The following is a 19,583-nucleotide window of genomic DNA, read 5'->3' as shown; positions in this document are numbered from 1 at the left end:
GGGTGCACGCATCGGCAATCCACCCTGGGTGTTAGCCAACCTAGGATCATCACTGACTGGGGGTAAGACTGATTGGGATAGCGTTGGGCCGGGTTTGTGGGAAAGAGTATTGTGTAGGGAGGTCCTTTGGTTTTAAGCAAATTTGATTGCTGCAATGCAGTTGTCTCCCAACAGTCACTGAAAGCACTGCAATTAGGAATGGATCCTAAGGAGCTTAACTGAGATTGGGTGGCAGAGCCAGCCGGTGGTGGGAGGCGAGGATAGTGCTGGGCAGACTTATACGGTCTGTGCCAGAGCCAGCGGTTGGGAGGCGGGGCTGGTGGTTGGGAGGCGGGGATAGTGCTGGGCAGACTTATACGGTCTGTGCCAGAGCCGGTGGTTGGGAGGCAGGGCTGGTGGTTGGGAGGTGAGTATAGTGCTGGGCAGACTTATACGGTCTGTGCCAGAGCCGGTGGTTGGGAGGTGGGGCTGGTGGTTGGGAGGCGGGGATAGTGCTGGACAGACTTGTACGGTCTGTGCCAGAGCCGGTGGTTGGGAGGCAGGGCTGGTGGTTGGGAGATGAGGATAGTGCTGGGCAGACTTATACGGTCTGTGCCAGAGCCGGTGGTTGGGAGGTGAGGATAGTGCTGGGCAGACTTATACGGTCTGTGCCAGAGCCGGTGGTTGGGAGGCAGGGCTGGTGGTGGGGAGGTGAGGATAGTGCTGGGCAGACTTATACGGTCTGTGCCAGAGCCAGTGGTGGGAGGCGGGGCTGGTGGTTGGGAGGCAGGGATAGTGCTGGGCAGACTTACACGGTCTGTGCCAGAGCCGGTGGTGGGAGGAGGGGATAGTGCTGGGCAGACTTATACGGTCTGTGCCCTGAAGAGGACAGGTACAAATCAAAGTAGGGTATACACAAAAAGTAGCACATATGAGTTTGTCTTGTTGGGCAGACTGGATGGACCATGCAGGTCTTTTTCTGCCGTCATTTACTATGTTACTATGTAATTGGTTCAAAATGCAGCTGTTTATCCGCTTTTTCCGTTTGGTCTGTAGAACATATCACTCCACTGTTGGAGGCCATACATTAGCTTCCTGTTCATTGCATAAAATTTAAGGTGTATTTGTTAGGAGTGGAGGAGTAGCCTAATAGTTAGTGCAGTGGCCTGAAAATCTGGGGAACCAGGTTCAATTCCCACTGCAGTTCGTTCTGAATCTGGGCAAGTCACCATTGCTCCAGGTAGAAAAAATAAGTACCTGTATATAATATGTAAGCCACTCTGATTGTAACTACCAGTTTTATGGGTTATAAATAGTTGATTGATAATGACAGAAAAGGGGCAATTCTATAAAGAGTGCCTGTTAATGCCCCTGTACAAGTCATTGATGAGGCCCCACGGAATATTGTGTTTAGTTTTGGAGGCCATATCTTGCTAAAGATGTAGACTTGAAGTGGTTCAGAGGAAGGTGACTAAAATGATACGAGACTTGCACTAAAAGATGTATAAGAAGAGACTGGAAGACCTGAATATATATATCATAGAGGAAAGGAGAAATATGGGAGACTAGTAAAAAAGCCCCGTTTCTGATGCAAATGAAACGGGGGCTAGCAATGTTTTCTTCTGTGTGCATGTGGGAGTGTGTGTGTCCCTGCCCTCTGGCCTCTCTCCCCTCCCCCCTCTGAGTCCTTCACTGTTACAGAGCCAGCGATTTGATTTCGTGCTCTGCTGTTTTCCTTCACTGACTGTGTTACAGAGAGGGAGGGGCAGACACTCATAGGGAAACCGGATATCTCGCCCCCTTCACACTTCCGGCTGGAGGCTTCATAGAACGTTGGTTTTGCCTTTTATATAGAGAGATATGATACAGACATTTAAATACTTGAAAGATATTAATGTAGAAATTAATCTTTTCCAGAAAAGGGTACATGGTAAAACTGGAGGTCATATCAGGGAGAGGGTGGTCGATGCCTGGAATGCCCTCCCAAGAGAGATGGTGGAGACAAAAACGGTGATGGAATTCAAAAAGATGTGGATCTTTAATTAGAAAATGGATGGTATAACTATTTTTAAGATTCTGATTCTGTTAAAACTGAAGTCCACTATCAAACCCGCTCTGCATCAAGTTCACACAGAAGTGCAAAGTACAGTCATTTTTTTCTGTTACTGGAACCCTTTGATCTCTCGGGCCTGGTCTGAATTTACAACTTTAAAAGGTCTGTTTTCTGAAACCTGTTGACTTAAAGCCTTTAATCCTGCATTGCCAACTGGTAAGGTTGCTGATCCACAGAATCTTTTAGGATTGCAATGCCACCCAGTAAAATTTGCCTGAAGAGCTTCTGACACAAAGAATGTGCCTTGGTCCAGCGGACCGAGAGACCTCGGGGATCCCAGTGGTTGTGGGAGAGGAAACTATAATCCCCACCAACCAAAGAGAAGACAAAAGTGCAAGAGGTCAAACACCTACATAATGGTACTTAAAAGATCACCTCACTGCCTTACCAAAACTACCCCCACACCACATTTTGGAACTATAAGACTGGTGAATGCCAGATCAGCTGCTAAGAAATCCTCAGTGATCCATGAACAGCATCTTGACATTTTAGGAATAAGTAAAACCTGGCTAGATGAAAGTAGGGGTTTACCACTGGATGAACTCTGCCCAACAGGTTTCAACATCCAAAATCAACCAAGGCCAGGAAGACAGGGTGGAGGCATCGCAGTCCTGATTCGGGATACAGTCAAATGTGCGGAATCACTATTCCCCAGCTAAATGAATCATAATCTTTTTTAATCCAGCTAGAAAAGGAGGAGAAACCAATATGGCTGCTCGTGATATACTGAGCACCTTGGAACAATACATCAGCTGTGCAAGAACCTCTCGATCTGATTACACAAGTGGCCCTGAATTACTCTAGGATGGTGATCATGGGAGATTGAATTTACACATTGAAACCCCAGGTATCACACATCTGTCTTCCTGGACACGATGACAGCACTAGAACTCACACAGGTGATCAGTTCTCCAATCCATGAAAAGGGTCACATACTAGACTTGGTATTCTACAATGGGGTTGACATCCCAGAATAATTAAAGATCCACATCTTTTTGAATTCCATCACCGTTTTTGTCTCCACCATCTCCCTTGGGAGGGCATTCCAGGCATCGACCACCCTCTCCCTGACATGTCCTCCAGGAGGAGTGGCCTAGTGGTTAGGGTGGTGGACTCTGGTCCTGGGGAACTGAGGAACTGAGTTCAATTCCCACTTCAGGCACAGGCAGCTCCTTGTGACTCTGGGCAAGTCACGTAACCCTCTATTGCCCCATGTAAGCCGCATTGAGCCTGCCATGAGTGGGAAAGCGCAGGGTACAAATGTAACAAAAATAAAAGAGATACTATTGGAGATTCTACATGGAATGTTGCTACTATTGGAGATTCTACATGGAATGTTGCTATTCCACTAGCAACATTCCATGTAGAAGGCTGCGCAGGCTTCTGTTTCTGTGAGTCTGACGTCCTGCACATACGTGCAGGACGTCAGACTCACAGAAGCAGAAGCCTGCGCGGCCACATTGGTGATCCGCAAGGGCCGACTTCTACATGGAATGTTGCTAGTGGAATATAATCTCAAATAGTAGCAACAGTGGAGGAGTGGCCTAGTGGTTAGGGTGGTGGACTTTGGTCCTGGGGAACTGAGGAACTGAGTTGGATTCCCACTTCAGGCACAGGCAGCTCCTTGTGACTCTGGGCAAGTCACTTAACCCTCTATTGCCCCATGTAAGCCGCATTGAGCCTGCCATGAGTGGGAAAGCGGGGGGGGGGGGGGGTACAAATGTAGCATTAAGAATACACCCCTATTACTGACAGAAAATGGCACCTCCCAGAGAGTGAATGAAAAGATAGCTATAGTGTCAGAACAGGTTGATATTTGGAATACACACTTAGCTAAGACCATAGATAAAACGACACAACTAAAAAAGGCCTTATGCCCCACTCACAATTGCTTACCTTGGTTTTCTACAGAACTTTAGACCCTTAGGTGCAAAGGACAGAAACTGGAAAAGAGATGGCATAAATCTTGCCTGGATAAGGATAGGCTAAACTGTAGGAAACACATGACAAAGTACCACCAAGTCTTAACATCAGCCAAAAAAACAATATTTCTCTCAATGCATTGACCAGGCTGAATCTTCCAATCTCGGACACCCTAAAAATCCTTGGAGTTACCATTGATCGACACCTAACACTTGAGAGCCACGCGAGAAACACAACCAAGAAGATGTTCCACTCAATGTGGAAATTAAAAAGAGTAAGACCTTTCTTCCCAAGAACCGTCTTCCGCAACCTGGTACAATCAATGGTACTCAGTCATCTAGACTACTACTACTACTACTATTTAGCATTTCTATAGCGCTACAAGGCATACGCAGCGCTGTACAAACATAGAAGAAAGACAGTCCCTGCTCAAAGAGCTTACAATCTAATAGACAAAAAATAAATAAAGTAAGCAAATCAAATCAATTACTGTGAACGGGAAGGAAGAGAGGAGGGTAGGTGGAGGCGAGTGGTTACAAGTGGTTACGAGTCAAAAGCAATGTTAAAGAGGTGGGTTTTCAGTCTAGATTTAAAGGTGGCCAAGGATGGGGCAAGACGTAGGGGCTCAGGCAGTTTATTCCAGGCATAGGGTGCAGCGAGACAGAAGGCGCGAAGTCTGGAGTTGGCAGTAGTGGAGAAGGGAACAGATAAGAAGGATTTATCCATGGAGCGGAGTGCACGGGAAGGGGTATAGGGAAGGACGAGTGTGGAGAGATACTCGGGAGCAGCAGAGTGAATACATTTATAGGTTAGTAGAAGAAGTTTGAACAGGATGCGAAAACGGATAGGGAGCCAGTGAAGGGTCTTGAGGAGAGGGGTAGTATGAGTAAAGCGACCCTGGCGGAAGATGAGACGGGCAGCAGAGTTTTGAACCGACTGGAGAGGGGAGAGGTGACTAAGTGGGAGGCCAGCAAGAAGCAGATTGCAGTAGTCTAAACGAGAGGTGACAAGGGTGTGGATGAGGGTTTTGGTAGAGTGCTCAGAAAGAAAGGGGCGGATTTTACGGATGTTGTAAAGAAAGAAACGACAGGTCTTGGCGGTCTGCTGGATATGAGCAGAGAAGGAGAGAGAAGAGTCAAAGATGACCCCAAGGTTTCGAGCTGAGGAGACAGGGAGAATGAGAGAGCCATCAACAGAAATAGAAAACGGGGGGAGCGGGGAGGTGGGTTTGGGGGGGGAAAATGAGAAGCTCGGTTTTGGTCATATTTAATTTCAGGTGGCGTTGAGACATCCAGGCAGCAATGTCAGACAAGCACGCTGAAACTTTGGTTTGGATGCAAGGTGAGATATCAGGGGTAGAAAGGTAGATTTGGGAGTCATCAGCATAGAGATGGTAGGAAAAGCCATGGGATGAGATTAATGAACCAAGGGAAGAAGTGTAGATAGAAAAGAGGAGGGGACCAAGAACAGAACCCTGAGGTACGCCGACAGGCAGAGGGATAGAAGTAGAAGAGGATCCACCAGAGTGAACACTGAAGGTGCGGAGGGAGAGGTAGGAAGAGAACCAGGAAAGGACAGAGCCCTGGAATCCAAGTGAGGACAGGGTATCGAGAAGTATGTTGTGATCGACAGTGTCAAAAGCAGCGGAAAGATCAAGAAGAATGAGGATGGAATATTGACCTCTGGATTTAGCCAGTAATAGGTCATTGGAGACTTTAGTAAGCGCAGTTTCGGTTGAGTGGAGAGGGCGAAAACCAGATTGTAATGGGTCAAGAATAGCATGTGAGGAGAGAAAATCAAGGCAGCGGTGGTGAACAGCACGCTCAAGTAATTTGGAGAGAAAAGGAAGGAGGGAGATGGGTCGGTAATTAGAGGGACAAGTAGGGTCAAGTGAAGGCTTCTTAAGGAGAGGTGTGACCACAGCATGTTTAAAGGCAGCAGGGACAGTCGCAGTGGAAAGTGAGAGGTTGAGAATGTGACAGATAAAAGGAATAAGAGTAGGAGAGATGGCATTAAGAAGGTGGGTGGGAATGGGATCAGAGGAACAGGTGGTACATTTTGAGGAAGAAAGGAGAAGTGTAGTTTCCTCAATAGTAACTTCAGGAAAGGAGGAAAGGGAATGAGGGGAAGGAGAGAGAGGGGAACGGACTAGTGGAGGGAGAGCTGGTGAGGTAGAGAAAGCAAGGTTTATCTTTGAACCTTGTTGTGAAAGAATTCAGCAAGGGTCTGAGGAGATAATGAAGGGGGAGTTGGGGGAGGGGGCACCTTGAGGAGAGAGTTCAATGTGGTGAAGAGAAGTCGAGGATTAGAGCCAAGAGAGTTGGTCAGTTGGATATAATAATCCTGTTTGGCACGTAAAAGAGCAGATTGGAAGGAGGTCAGCATGAACTTAAAGTGTAAGAAATCAGCAAGGGCCCGAGATTTCCGCCAGAGGCGTTCGGCGGAGCGGGTACAGGAACGTAGGTAGCGGATATTAGAATTCAGCCAAGGTTGGGGTTTTGTACGCCTTACAGGGCGGGTCATCAAAGGTGCAAGAGTGTCTAAGGCAGAGGATAGAGTATGGTTGTAAGAAGAAACAGCCTCGTTGACAGACGTGGATGGTGCCACAGTAGAGAGGAGGTTTGAAACATGGGAGGATAGAGATGAAGGGTCAATATCGTGAAGATTCCTAGATAAATTAGATAGGATAGGACGGGACTGGGAGGGAGGAGATTTAAGTGCGAAAGTTACAAGATGGTGATCAGAGAGGGGAAGATCAGAGGCAAGGAAACTAGAAGGTGAACAGTTGGAGGAGAAGATGAGATCAAGACAGTGACCATTTTGATGAATGGGGGAGGTGGAGCATAGTTGGAGATTAAAGGACGACGTTAAAGCGAGTAACTTGGAAATATAAGAGTTGGAAGGATCATTAGCAGGAATATTAAAGTCACCAAGGATGAGAGAGGGGGAGGAAGGATCATGGAAGAAGGCAAGCCAGGCGTCAAAGTCACTGAGAAAGGATGAAAGGGACTTATCAGGGGGACGATAAATGACCGCTATTCGAAGAGGCAGAGGAGAGAAAAGGCGGATAGAGTGGACTTCAAAGGAGGAAAAACAGTGAGATTGAGGTGGAAGAAGGGGTTGAAATCTGGAGGAGGGAGAGAGAAGTAGTCCAATGCACTTTACGCTGGCTGCAAAGAACAAATAATCAAGAAACTTCAAACAGCTCAGAACACTGCAGCTAGACTCATATTCGGTAAAACAAAATACGAAAGCGCTAAACCCCTACGAGAAAAGCTGCACTGGCTCCCACTCAAAGAACGTATCACGTTCAAAATATGCACCCTAGTTCATAAAATTATTCACGGAGACGCACCAGCCTACATGTCAGACCTGATAGACCTACCACCCAGGAATGCTAAAAAATCATCCCGTACATTCCTTAATCTTCACTTCCCAAATTGTAAAGGTCTTAAATACAAACTAACGCACGCGTCAACCTTTTCATACCTGAGTACACAATTCTGGAATGCGCTGCCGCGCAACTTAAAAATGATCTATGAACTAGCTAACTTCCGAAGCCAACTGAAGACCCAACTCTTTACAAGGCATAAAACAATGATCAACAAATATGAACTCCTGTACACATACCCAGAACTGCCTCTACGATATTTGTTTGCCAAACTACTATCATGTTTTCGTTATTATGTTACCCAAGATCCTTCTGATGTTACCAAATGTATATTTTCTTATATAATTCTTATATATTTCTTAATTATTTCTTACTTTGTTTGCTTGTTAAAATACTATCATGTTTTATCATTACCATCTTACCCAAAATACATCTGTTATTACTAATGTATACTTTCTCATGTATTTCCACTATTCATGATGTATTGTAAGCCACATTGAGCCTGCAAAGAGGTGGGAAAATGTGGGATACAAATGCAATAAATAAAAAATAAATAAATAAATTCAACCAAGCACCGGTTCAGCATAGTAAACATCCTACTACAACCCCCACAACAGATCCAACCTGCCCAGCCAAAACTGAACTGCAATGATTTTGCTGCATGCTTTGCCAACAAAATTAAGTCTCCACCAGGATTTACAGGCAGTCCCACCCAGTCTCCAATCATCTAACCAAGAGCATGCAAACTAGCCCCCTTTTGAAACAGACAAATGGGACACATTTAACCGAATAACAGAGGAGGGCCTTGACAAAATCCTAAGAGACCTTCAACTTACTACCTGCTCTTTCATCCCCTGCCCATCAAAGATAGTGCAGCAGACAAGCAGGGGTCTCACAGAAGGCGCAACAAAAATTGTAAACCCCTCTCTTTCTAATAGGCAACTACCAACAGCACTGAAAAGGGCATTTGGTGCATCCTTTGCTAAAGAGGAACTAACTTGACTAGGACAAACTTGAAAGTTAACTGGCCACTACATCCCATTTCTAGGAAAACCTCTAAATCAAAGTCTGTGTTCAACTCCAGTGATTGGCTAGAAGAGAGAAACTGGATAGTTCCATGTCAGTCTGTATTCAGACCTGGTTGTGGAACAGAAACGGTCCTTGTTGTATCCCTACTTAGATAATCTTCACAGAAACCTAGACAGGGGATTTGCCTCGGTATTAGTACTGCTAGATTTCTCAGCAGCTTTTGACATTGCGGATCACAATATCATGCTAGCACAACTGGCAGAAGCAGGTATCCATGGAACAGTATTTGCTTGGTTCAGATCCTATCTATCAGACAGGCAACAGTCCATACTGTTCAGCAGCACTTCATTTCCACCCTGGGCACTGACCTGTGGGGTATCACAAAGGAACAATACTGTCACCTACTCTATTCAGTATTTACCTCAGGCCATTAGCCGATAGACACTCAGTTCTATATGCAGATGACGTGCAGCTACTCATACCCATTGAACCTGACTTATCCATAGCCCTGAACAAACTGACTAACTAATATCAATTCAGAATTAGGCTAAAAACAGCAAACCTTATCTGAACCCAAGTAAAACCGAACTTCTATGGATCCTTAACACAAGTGGGGCACATACCTGACATCAAAATCTCTTTTGGAAAATATGAACTCTTCCTCAAATCACAAGTTAGGAACCTTGGAATGCCCTGAAAGTGGTAAATACAAATCAAGGTCAGGTATACATATAAAGTAGCACAAATGAGTTTATCTTGTTGGACAGACTGGATGGACCGTACAGGTCTTTTTCTGCCGTCACTTACTATGTTAGAGCTAGATTCCACACTAACTCTGAACCCCCAAATCCAAGCAACCTTCAAGAGCTGCTTCTGTCATTTGCAACGACTATGCCGCCTGTCTCCTCACATTGAAAAGGCAAGTTTTGTCTCAGTTGTGCATGCCAATGACAACATTAAGACTGGATTATTGTAATGCACTCTACACTGGTCTAACTAACAAAGGGTTTGCACCAGCTCCAATTGATTCAGAATGCTGCAGCTAGACTAATAGAAGGTTGCAAGCGACGTGACCACATCACACCATTTTTGCAAAAGCTTCACTAGCTACCAGTACAGTACAGCGCTAAATTTAAAACTCTGTCTGATCTTCAAGCCCTTAAAGGAAATGCCCCAGAATACGTGAACAGGATCTCCCTCTACACACCGCCAAGCTTACTAAGGCCCTCCCAAGGAGTATCCCTAACCACGTCCTCTCCAAAGGGCACCTCATGATGTGATACCTGCAAGCTAGCCTTCTCCAGAGTGGCCCCCACAGTCTAGAATGCACTCCATGAAAGGCTCCGCTTAACACAAAACTATCTCTATTTTGTACTTTGAATATTTTTACTGCTGTGATTGTCCATTGCTTATTTTCACTTATTCCTGCAGTACACTGCCTTGAGTGAATTACTTCAAAAAGGTGGTAAATAAATCCTAATAAATAAATATAAATAGGAATCCTAGGAATGCCTAAATAATTCTTAATAATTAATAATTCTTTTGCTTTCCACATTAGACTTACATTCTGCCAGTTATCTTCTATGTTGTTGTTGTTTGTATTGTATTAAGTGAGGCTCTGCTGCACTACCAATTCTTTTAAACCGGATTGAGGAATTGAGATGAACTGGAAATGAGGAAAATAAGAAAACATAATGAATGAATATACTTTGTTGGGTGTCGTCTTATCTCATCTTTCTGTATTAACCCATCCCTCTCCACCCGCAAAACATTTTCACACTGGCTTGTCTGATATGTCTCTCCACCCATGCCAACTCTTACAGAACCCAGCAGCTAACATTGTGATGGAAAAGTCTGAGGTCAGGTGGAAGAATTGTTTAGATCAGGATGGTGACCAGGGTGATGTTTAGGAGCAGTAGGGATGACTTGGAGATCGTGAGGTTAAAGCAAGGCGTTTTTTTAGCATAAGAGTCTGAGGGAGAGTATCTGCATAAAGTTAGTTTTCAAGAGTCGGGGAAGGGGATGATGGTTCAAGGAAGAAGGGAAGCTGGGATTCAAAGTTAATGAGAAAAGGGTCAAGGAATTTATCAGATTTGAAAAATGACAACTTATCTGGAGAGAGAGTGGCATCAACAGGTGGATGGTGTGGGCCTCAGAAGAAAAAGGGGAATAGAACTGAAGTGGAAGAAGTTGAAACTGGATAGGAGGGGGAGAGTAGCAAACCAAAACCAGCAGAGAGCATTCTAAAGGCGGACTTAAGCCACTGGCTCATCCCAGGCCTCCTCTGGAATACTCTTTTGATAATTAAGTTGGAAATCTTCTCACTACTTTTCTATTGACAGATATTTAATGAGTAGCAAGGGTGTAGCCAGACAGCAGATTTTGGGTGGGCCTAGTCAAGAAGTGGGTGGGGCACCAAGTGTTCTCCTCCCCCCCCCCCCCCCCCCCCCCCCCCCCAATGCAATGAGGCCAGTATCAGCAGCTTAGGAAGCTTAGACTGCTGAAGTGGAGAGCAGTGTTTTCAGCCCCATCAGGGGGAGGTCTTCAGCTGGTAAACTTGGGATCCCCACTAGCTAGCACTAAATATGTGCTGCTGTTGGATGGGCCCCGGCCCACCCAGGCCCACCTGTGGCTACGCCACTGATGAGTAGTATAAAATCTATAAATGAGATTGTTATTAGAAGGTTTTTTGCTGATGATTGAAGGACAGGCATGGTAACTGTGACCTTTTAAAATTCTGAGGCTTTTTCCTTTCATAAATTTAATTATTTCAGATTGATATGAATCTGAGTGATTACCCTGTGAAGGCTAATATATTTTAGTTCTGATTCTCCATATGCTGCACACCTCATACTTCATTGTATAGTCTAAATGGAAGACATATATGAGATTCTTGTCATGAACTTGAAAGTACAAGCACGCCATCGACTACATTGCTGGTTCTCCATAATGGTTATTTTGGAGTCCATACTTTTCTAGAATTAATTGCAGGATTTCGTCTGATTGTTGGGCCATTTGCGCGTTTAATGTTCCGAGGGTTCCATTAAGCCAGACCTCAGAAGCAGCACATGTGGTCTCTTGTATATGAAATGTGCCGTGCAAGGCTTTTAGCTCAAGTTAAGAACGGCCAAGACTTCAGAACATTACCGTTTATTTTATCCATCACATTGTAGCTACATGTATTATTTAGTACTTCTGAAAGCATCAAAGATACTGGTAGAATCTTTGATTTCTATATGTAAGGGTTTTATCCTGTCTTTCTGGACTGCATCAGTAATAGAGAACCTCTCAGAGGGCACATAGCCTACAAACGTATCTGCTGATAATTTAATTTTGTATGAAAAATGTGATGGTTTGCAGAACGGGGTGCTTATTCTGATTTTTTTTGTGTTCCAAGGTGGCATTCTGGCAAACAAGCAGAACTGCTTTAGTGATTTCCAGTGTGCTGCTGAATATCTCGTCAAGGAAGGATATTCGTCCTCCAACAAAATCACAATTAATGGCGGTTCCAATGGAGGTCTACTAGTGGGTAAGAACTAACTTGCCCCTGCTTATGGAATATGTTGCTTTCGTTTGCTCGGTATTTACCTAACTCCATGTGTAGTTAAGATTTTGGTTGGCTTTTTTAGTAACTGGGGTTAATATTCTATCCGAATGTACTGTAAGTCTGACACAAGACGTTCAAACATTTCTTCTGGCATTTTGTAGGTAATTTTAAAAATAGCTGCTTAGTTGTAGATAGCAAGAAGATGCACAAATGGTGATACTCCAGTTATTTACTAGCATAAGGGGACACTTACATGCATGAATGACCTCTTCCAGAATACTGACCAGTGAAAAAGTACACAGCATGATTTGATGATGCATACTTTGCCACTGGGCGTGTGTGTGGGCAGAGTTTGGGTGAAGCAGAGGTGGAGCACACTGGAATGCTCAAATTCTAGAGCAAGCCTAGGCATGGCGTTTACTGGTGGATGCTTGGAATGCCCTCCCGCGGGAGGTGGTGGAAATGAAAACGGTAATGGAATTCAAACATGCGTGGGATAAACATAAAGGAATCCTGTTCAGAAGGAATGGATCCTCAGGAGCTTAGCCGAGATTGGGTGGCAGAGCCAGTGGTGGGAGGCGGGGCTGGTGGTTGGGAGGCGGGGATAGTGCTGGGCAGACTTATACGGTCTGTGCCGGGGCTGGTGATTGGGAGGCGGGGAAAATGCTGGGCAGACTTATACGGTCTGTGCCAGAGCTGGTGGTGGGAGGCGGGGCTGGTGATTGGGAGGCGGGGAAAATGCTGGGCAGACTTATACGGTCTGTGCCAGAGCTGGTGGTGGGAGGCGGGGCTGGTGGTTGGGAGGCGGGGATAGTGCTGGGCAGACTTGTACGGTCTGTGCCCTGAAGAGGACAGGTACAAATCAAGGTAGGGGTATACACAAAGTAGCACATATGAGTTTATCTTGTTGGGCAGACTGGATGGACCGTGCAGGTCTTTTTCTGCCGTCATCTACTATGTTACTGAGTTATCGCACCTTAAATGTAAGCACTCTCTCAGCCACTTCCACTGGTATTCTACAAAGAAACGTAGGCCCCATAGGCAGAAGCTTTAAGAGAACCCCTGTTATAAAATTACTTTCGTTATGGCAAAGTTACCACAGTGTAATGGACACAAGTTAGTGTTCCCTATGATACTGGATGGATGTCGTCATTTACTATGTTACTATGTAAATTGAGTTAGAGAAGTCAAGTGTATCGTAGGGAACACTAACTTTTCTTTGTAGAATAGCAGTGCAAGTGGCTGAGAGACTGCTTACATTTAAGGTGCAATAACTCAGTAAATGCCATGCCTAGGCTTGCTCTAGAATTCGAGCATTCCAGTGTGCTCCACCTCTGCTTCACCCAAACTCTGCCCACGCACACGCCCAGTGGCAAAGTATGCATCATCAAATCATGCTGTGTACTTTTTCACTGGTCAGTATTCTGAAAGAGGTCATTCATGCATGTAAATAACTGGAATATCAAGAAGATAAAAAGAAAAACAAAAAAGGCAACAGTCTACTTGCTACATAAAAGTCTATTATAAAAAGTAGACCGATACTCATATATAAAAACAAAGAAATAATTTATTCAAACCAAGATAAAAGCAGTACCCGACGTGGCCACATCGGGTACTGCTTTTATCTTGGTTTGAATAAATTATTTATTTGTTTTTATATATGTGTATCGGTCTACTTTTTATAATAGGCTAATAACTGGAATATCTACAACTAAGCAGCTCTTTTTAAAATTACCGTCAGTTCAAGTAGAGGAGTGTGGTAGCCGTGTTAGTCCACTCTTAAGGTTATCAATAGAAATCAAACAAAATAAAACATGGAAAAGAAAATGAGATGATACCTTTTTTATTGGACATAACTTAATACATTTCTTGATTAGCTTTCGAAGGTTGCCCTTCTTCCTCAGATCGGTTTCAACCTTCGAAAGCTAATCAAGAAATGTATTAAGTTATGTCCAATAAAAAAAGGTATCATCTTATTTTCTTTTCCATGTTTTATTTTGTTTGATTTCTATAGATTCTACATGGAATGTTGCTAATGTTGCTATTCCACTAGCAACATTCCATGTAGAAGTCGGCCCTTGTAGATCACCAATGTGGCCGCGCAGGCTTCTGCTTCTGTGAGTCTGACGTCCTGCACGTACGTGCAGGACGTCAGACTCACAGAAACAGAAGCCTGCGCAGCCTTCTACATGGAATGTTGCTAGTGGAATAGCAACATTCCATGTAGAATCTCCAATAGTAGCAACATTCCATGTACAATCTCCAATAGTATCTATTTTATTTTTGTTACATTTGTACCCCGCACTTTCCCACTCATGGCAGGGGCAGGCTCAATGCGGCTTACATGGGGCAATGGAGGGTTAAGTGACTTGCCCAGAGTCACAAGGAGCTGCCTGTGCCTGAAGTGGAAATCCAACTCAGTTCCTCAGGACCAAAGTCCATCACCCTAACCACTAGGCCACTCCTCCACTGTTGCTACTATTTGAGATTCTACATGGAATGTTGCTATTCCACTAGCAACATTCCATGTAGAAGTCGGCCCTTGTAGATCACCAATGTGGCCGCGCAGGCTTCTGCTTCTGTGAGTCTGACGTCCTGCACGTACGTGCAGGACGTCAGACTCACAGAAACAGAAGCCTGCGCAGCCTTCTACATGGAATGTTGCTACTGGAATAGCAACATTCCATGTAGAATCTCCAATAGTAGCAACATTCCATGTAGAATCTCAAAGAGTAGCAACATTCCATGTAGAATCTCCAATAGTATCTATTTTACTGTCATAGTAATGCTTGAATGTTTTCACTTATATACACTGTCAGCTAGCACATTTGCTTATTTCCGATCTGACGAAGAAGGGCGACCTTCGAAAGCCAATCAAGAAATGTATTAAGTTATGTCCAATAAAAAAGGTATCGTCAGTTCAAGTAAAGAGGGAGACTATCCTTGACCAGGAAAGCCAACTAATGTTCCTCATGAACAATCATAAATCAAACAGGGAACAAAAGATCTTTCAGTGTTGAGAGAAAGACTCGGCACTGCCAGGAATCATTTGATCAGCGCCTGAGTCTGCTTCCTGTAGGATAAGTAGTCGCCATTTTTATACACATCTATTTTTTGAAGTTCTACTTTGATATGAGGTTCTTTTCTCAATATAAATTTCTAATGTTTTCAATAAAGTATGAATAGTAGCCCTCTGGGAGGATTTTGGTCCAAGGTGGCAAGCGATTGATTTTATGCAGTAGGCTCAAGGGTTTGGAATAGCTGAGTGCTATAGGAGACCTAATAGCCTGGCCACTGATACAAATCTGATGCCCCTGGTTCCTTTTTTCCTCCTTTTTTTTTTTTCTTTTTCTCAACACTAAGGGATCTTTTGTTCCCTCTTTGATTTATGGTTTTTAAAATTACCTACAAAATGCCAGAATAATTTTTTGGATATTCATTTAACCCATGTATATATGTGAGTATCCAGCTTATAATCGAACGAGAAAAACGCCCAAGTTCCGACCTAAATCGGGAGATGGACGTTTATCTCACAAAAACGAATAAAGCGGTATAATCGAAAGCCGATTTTTGGGCGTTTTCAACTGCACTCCGTCGCGGATGCGGACAAAGTTTATGGGGGCGTGTCAGAGGTGTGGCAAAGGCGGAACTGGGGCGTGGTTATCTGCCGAACAAAGATGGGCGCATTTCAGCGATAATGGGAAGAAAGTATGCGTTTTTAGCTAGAATTTAGGACACTTTTCCTGGACCCTGTTTTTTCACGAATAAGGCCCCAAAAAGTGCCCTAAATGACCAGATGACCACTGGAGGGAATCGGGGATGACCTCCCCTGACTCCCCCAGTGGTACCTAACCCCCTCCCACCACAAAAAAATGATGTTTCACACATTTTTATTTTCACCCTCAAATGTCATACCCAGCTCCCTGGCAGCAGTATGCAGGTCACTGGAGAGTGTTAGGGGGTGCAGTGAACTTCAGGCAGGTGGACCCAGGCCCATCCCCCCCTACCTGTTACAATTGTACTACTTAATGCTTATTAGTCGTCCAACCCCCCCAAACCCACTGTACCCACATGTAGGTGCCCCCCTTCACCCCTTAGGGCTATAGTAATGGTGTAGACTTGTGGGCAGTGGGTTTTGAGGGGGATTTGGGGGGGCTCAACACACAAGGGAAGGGTGCTATGCACCTGGGAGCTCTTTGACCTTTTTTTTTTGTTTTTGTAAAAGTGCCCCCTAGGGTGCCCGGTTGATGTCCTGGCATGTGAGGGGGACCAGTGCACTACGAATCCTGGCCCCTCCCACGAATAAATGTCTTGGATTTATTCGTTTTTTGAGCTGGGCGCTTTCATTTTCTATTATCGCTGAAAAACAAAACGCCCAGCTCACACATTGTTGAATAAAACATGGGCGTCTATTTTTTTCGAAAATACGGTTCGGTCCGCCCCTTCACTGACCCGTTCTCGGAGATAAACGCCCATGGAGATAGGCATTTTCGTTCAATTATGCCCCTCTATGTATGTATACTAAAGCCTGTCAAAACCATTGTTCAAGGCCAAAAAAGATCTGGTCTCCGATGTTCCCTCAAGCTGTACAGGAGTCCTCCAAATGCAGTCTCCTGCCAGTGGGGTGTTGATGCTTCAATATTGTTTTTTCAATCACTAAGGCAGTGGTTCCCAAACCTGGTTCTGGAGACACCCCAGTCAGTCAGGTTTTCAGGATATCCACAGTGAATATTTATGAGAGAGATTTGCATGCACTGCTTCCACTGCATGCAAATCTCTCTCATGAATATTCATAGTGGGTACCTTGAAAACCTGACTTTCAGGGGTGCCACCAGAATCAGGTTTGGGCACCACTGCACTAAGGACAGACAGGTCTTCTGCAGAACTTGCCTGTCCCTCACTATTGAAAACGTGATCTTGAAACAGCACCACCAGTGGCAGGAATGTAGCTGGAGGACTTCTCCACAGCGCAGAGGGAACAATGCTGCTCTCTCTGTATGAGTGCTCTGTTTCATGGAGTGTCCTCTTGCCTTTGTGTTGTTAGGTTACAAATTATTAATAGTTTTAGTGATAGGTTACAGCTTTTAGTAAGAGTTCCAAGGAAAAAACTATAAAAAGATGAGCTGATGTCGGTACCAGGCAAAATGGTAGAAACTGTTCTAAAGAACCAAATTACTGAACACATACAGTCATGGTTTAATGGGACACAGCCAGTGTGGAGTTGGCCAAGGCCTTAGCAATCTGGTACATGTTTTGAAGGTGGGAATAAATATATGGATAAAGGTGTGTATCTGGATTTTCAGAAGGCATTTGACAGAGTCCCTGATGAGAAACTCCTGGGTGTGTGGATGGATATTTGGGGAATGAGGGAGGAAAGATCTACCAGAAAATCATTTCCCAGAGCAAAGAAACATACTGAATTGTAATCAATTTGATTTTTTTTTTTTTAAGCGCAGAAATTGGAGCTCATTCTGTCACAGAAAGCAGGCTGACAAGATGGTGCTCATTTTCTGCCAATTTACAAAGAGTCTCAGATGTTGGATTTCTTGCATTTTATATCTTCATTCCTAGTAAAGGCAAAAATTATGCTTCAACAGTAGAAATGCCAGCAGTGAGGCCCAGGAAGGAAAAGGGATTTAAATGTCTCAGTCATATTATACCTTAGGCAAACTTCGTTACTGCAAGGACATTTTAACAGCCATACCAACAGGCAAATCATATTAATGACAACTTCGACAGAGGATGAATAAGCATACAGTGCTCATGCTTAATCCAACTGTGTTTATTCTTCTCTTTTGTTACTTAATGTCACTGCATCCCAGGGAGTCATGCTATGACTGCTCCTGACCTCCCATTAAAATTTGCTCGTAAAACATTGGGGCTGCATTCTGTGCATTTACATGCTAATCAGCTCATAAGTTTTGCATGGAAAAGAGCCTTCAGAACCCCTTTGTGCATATTTCACTGAATACCGTGCTTGCTAAACCTGCTTGAACCGTTCAGAATCGCATATTGCTGCCCCAGTAAGTTTTGTGCATCGGGGCCTCAGTGGTACACTCAGATTTCTGTCCATCTCTCATTATCTCCACATTTGAGCATCTTAGACATTCGCCACATGGACAGTCTGCAATGTGTCCTCTGTCCTTTGATACACAGTACATAAGTATTGCCATACAAGGAAAGGCCAAAGGTCCATCAAGCCCACCATCCTGTTTCCAACAGTGGCCAATCCAAGGTCACAAATACCTGGCAAGATCCCAAAAAGTGCAAAACATTCTATACTGCTTATCCCAGAAATAGTGGATTTTCCTCAAGTCCAGGTTTTACCTTTGCCTAGGTCTACCAGAACAACCTCTTTTCATACTAAAATCGACTGTCAAACTACTGTGGTTAGTATATGTGATTGTGTCCTTGTCCAAAATTGTATATGGACAAGGCTGTGTGACCCCTGATCCACCTGACTGAGAAAGGGATGGGGGGGGGGGAGGGAATGGGACTTATATACCGCCTTTCTGTGGCTTTTCCAACTACATTCAAAGCGGTTTACATATTATATACAGGTATAAAAAGGTTCCAGAGGAGATCCGAGAAATTATAGACTGGTGAGTCTGACGTCGGTGCCGGGCAAAATGGTAGAGACTATTATTAAGAACAAAATTACAGAGCATATTCAAAAGCATGGATTAATGAGACAAAGTCAACATGGATTTAGTGAAGAGAAATCTTGCCTCACCAATCTACTACATTTCTTTGAAGGGGTGAACAAACATGTGGATAAAGGAGAGCCGGTTGATATTGTGTATCTGGATTTTCAGAAGGCGTTTGACAAAGTACCTCATGAAAGATTCCAGAGGAAATTGGAGAGTCATGGGATAGGAGGTAGTGTTCTATAAAATGTTTTGTACTTTTTTGGGATCTTGCCAGGTATATTGTGACCTGGATTGGCCACTGTTGGAAACAGGATGCTGGGCTTGATGGACCTTTGGTCTTTCCCAGTATGGCAATACTTATGTATGTAATGTATAAGATCAAATGTTCCTTGGTGAAAAAATGACTGTATTTCCTGATCTCTCCATGGCCACACAAATGAGAAGAAAAGCCTTTTTTGGTCCTCATACCTCAAGTTTTGTCTTTGGGAGCTACATGGCTACATATTTACTGCAATTTCCTTGTAAATGTGTTGTGAAATTGGGGGGCTAAGGTTTATTCCTTTGTTGATCCGGAACCTTTAAGTACTTTTGTGAAGGCTAAGGAAGCTTACCAGTTCCGACTGTAGCATCTTCTCCCGTATTGAATGTAGCGGCAACTGTCAAGCCTCTGGATGAAATTTCCTGTTAAGTTGCTTTAATATGTTGGAATTGGTACTCCTCCTTTCCCCTCCCCCTCAATCTTTTTTTCTCCTTTTATTGAGGTTGTATATGCTGTCTAGGTCCATGTCTAATTTTCCTTTTTTTTTCCCCCTTGGAATAGATGCCATTTTCAGTTTTCCCAGTGTTATACTTGAGATATATACTAATATTGATTATAAATTTTTAAAAAAAATTAAAACAATAGAACACAAAAAAAAAATCTAAGCTGTGAAACATTGTGTCTTTTTTAAG

General features: G+C 44.0%; 1 protein-coding gene across 1 annotated transcript in view; it reads left to right on the top strand.

Moving 5' to 3' along the window:
* PREP (prolyl endopeptidase) overlaps positions 1 to 19,583 on the top strand; it is a 307,703-nt gene that overhangs the window by 277,211 nt on the left and 10,909 nt on the right. The window contains exon 13 of the mRNA XM_030199170.1: positions 11,833 to 11,964. Coding sequence (XP_030055030.1) covers positions 11,833 to 11,964 — 132 coding nt within the window. The remainder of the gene's footprint in view (positions 1 to 11,832; positions 11,965 to 19,583) is intronic.

This window comes from Microcaecilia unicolor, chromosome 3 (genome assembly GCF_901765095.1).
Source record: "Microcaecilia unicolor chromosome 3, aMicUni1.1, whole genome shotgun sequence".
NCBI lineage: Eukaryota > Metazoa > Chordata > Amphibia > Gymnophiona > Siphonopidae > Microcaecilia > Microcaecilia unicolor.
Note: the sequence above shows the minus strand (reverse complement) of the source record. Positions and strands in the feature narration are given on the sequence as shown.